This window comes from Pagrus major, chromosome 15 (genome assembly GCF_040436345.1).
Source record: "Pagrus major chromosome 15, Pma_NU_1.0".
Taxonomy (NCBI): domain Eukaryota; kingdom Metazoa; phylum Chordata; class Actinopteri; order Spariformes; family Sparidae; genus Pagrus; species Pagrus major.
Window position 1 is genome coordinate 23,086,992 of NC_133229.1, and position 2,634 is coordinate 23,089,625.

General features: G+C 48.3%; 1 protein-coding gene across 1 annotated transcript; it reads left to right on the forward strand.

Annotated features, from left to right (window-relative positions):
- Positions 1-210: 210 nt before the first annotated feature.
- Positions 211-1,996, forward strand: hmx3a (H6 family homeobox 3a). The gene is made up of 2 exons (XM_073482344.1): positions 211-499; positions 1,301-1,996. Exons 1-2 carry the CDS (start codon positions 211-213, stop codon positions 1,918-1,920), a joined length of 909 nt encoding a protein of 302 aa, XP_073338445.1. The 3' UTR covers positions 1,921-1,996.
- The last annotated feature ends 638 nt before the right edge of the window (positions 1,997-2,634 follow it).

Here is a 2,634-nt window from a genome sequence, read left to right on the forward strand (position 1 = left end):
TATTATTTTTTTCCTTTAGTCTAGAAGGACGTGTGTTTTGACGCGCTCTCCGGGTGTGAAATCCAGTCTCCGAAGAATAAAAACAAGGACTCCTCGCAGCCAGGATATCGACGGTGTGTAAGTCAGCCTCGCTTCTCGCTTTTTTTTTTTTTTTTTTCCTGATCCCACTGTTTTTTCGTGCTGCTCTGCGTTCACACCGCAGCCACAGCGATGCCAGAGACAACGCAAGAGACGTGCGCTCCGGCCAAGGACTCTCCTTTCTTCATTAAGAACCTGCTGAACTGTGATAGCAAACCGTCCAAACCCAAGCCCGTGCTGGCTGCCACCAAGGCCGCCTTGGAGGGAGGATTTTCCCTCTCCCAGGTCGGGGACTTCAACTTTCCGCGCTTCGACCTGCCCACACAGAGGTTCAGTCTACCGGCTCACTACCTGGAGCGCACCTCGGCGTGGTGGTACCCCTACGCCCTCAGCTCATCCGCCCACCTACACAGAACCGAAGGTAAGACCGAGACAGAAAACACCAATATATGATGAATCACTTACGAGCGAGATACTGTCACAGTTTGTTGTTGGAGTTTTCCCCTCTAGAGAGGAAAACATCACTGTTTTAGTTCCATGTCCCCTGTGCGTGTTGTGCCACGCATCCTGCCACCAACCAGACACTTCCCCCTCAGGAAAGTCACTCGCTAAAAGTAGATTTTACGCGTTTTGGTGATGCGGAATAACCATTTCGACGCCTTGTCCTCCGCCAAGGCCTGTTTTGTTATGCCACGACGCGCCATAATAGATCAATAAAGTGACACACTGAGCATAAAATGAAGTAGACATCATCAAATCATCGGATGAGGGTGACGATGCGCAGCGTGCTTTTGATTTGTCTATCGGCGCTCACTGTGAACATCTTACCCCAGAGGCTCGGGCACTGACAGCGGGGCTTTCACCTGCCTGTTTCTGTGATTTATTCATGTGGGATTCAAAACAGGCTGATACGAGTGGCACTATCAGGCGCTCATGCAAAGACGAAAAGGGGATTTTGAGAGTGAATGTGCTGATTGGCTCAAATAAAACTACTTGTGTTTACTTTTTTAATTCCTTCAGACTGTTAAAAGTGTTATTTTTCATTAAAAAATAATAATTTGATGTTTGAGCTCTGAACATGGTTTATGTTTATGTCGCCAGTCATATTTTTGGCACTGTTTATAAGCGTTTTAGCTCCAGGCTCTCCAGTATCAACAGGCTGTAATAAATAGACAAACTCACGCAGTGTTTGTGACCACATCTCCCTCTGTCCCCCATCCAGTCACCGAGAAACCAGGAGCCAGAGACTCCTCTCCAACCTCGGGCACAGACAGAGACTCCCCGGACCTGGTGCTCAAATCCGAGCCGGGGGCCAAAGACGACGACGAGGACGATGAGCACAACAACAAAAGCGGCGACGAGATCATCCTGGAGGAGAGCGACACGGAGGAAGCCAAAAAAGACGAGCTGGACGAGTGGAAGAAGCGGGACGACGACAAGAAGCCGTGCCGCAAGAAGAAGACGCGCACGGTGTTCTCCCGCAGCCAGGTGTTCCAGCTGGAGTCCACCTTCGACATGAAGCGCTACCTGAGCAGCTCGGAGCGGGCCGGCCTGGCCGCGTCCCTCCACCTGACGGAGACCCAGGTGAAGATCTGGTTCCAGAACAGGAGGAACAAGTGGAAAAGGCAGCTGGCCGCGGAGCTGGAGGCCGCCAACCTGAGCCACGCCGCGGCGCAGAGGATAGTCCGGGTGCCCATCCTCTACCACGAGAGCTCGGCCTCGGAGGGCGGAAGCGCCGGTGCCAACGTGCCGGCGAGCCAGCCGCTGCTCACCTTCCCGCACCCGGGCGTCTACTACTCCCACCCCATCGTCACGTCCGTGCCGCTGCTCAGACCGGTTTGAGAACAGCTGGAGCGGCGCGAGGTGGTGTTTATTTTCCAAATCAGCTCATCAGAAAAGAAAAAGAAAAAAAGACTGAATATTTTTGTACAACTGACTGAATGAAGAAACAAAGAAAAAATAGAGAAAAGAGACACACTGTCAGGCCTACATGGACCTATTTATTGTGTCATTTTCCACCCATGTTTTATATTATTATTATTATTATTATTATTATTATTATTATTATTATTATTATATGTAATGATCACCTCAGGAGTCCACCTGCTTACACTGCCTGATGAGTGTCTTTTATTTGTTTCCTTGTTTTGACACCATGACTGTTGCTGGACAGGCTGAGTGTGAAAAAAAACAAAAAAAACAACTACATTTGTTTACAAAAATGATGGCGGGCCTGATTATCATTAAACTCCAATTATGTGATTTTATTTACATTTTCCAGAAGCGATCACACGATAATGTGCAATACACTGACGGTGTACAACATGTTGTCATCTATTCACGGTGGAATATCGATGAGGCTTTGTTGTAATTTCCCTTTTTGTTTTGTTTTTCTTTTTGACGGGGGACAATCAAGACACTCTCAACTGTAAAATACTCATTTATGTTTAGTTTTTAGTGACTCTCCGCTCTCGTTCCCTCCACATGGACGCGTCCTTCAAGCACAAGTGTGAGCTCCAAACGTCTCTGAATCGACTTTGTGTTTTTTCTGAAAAT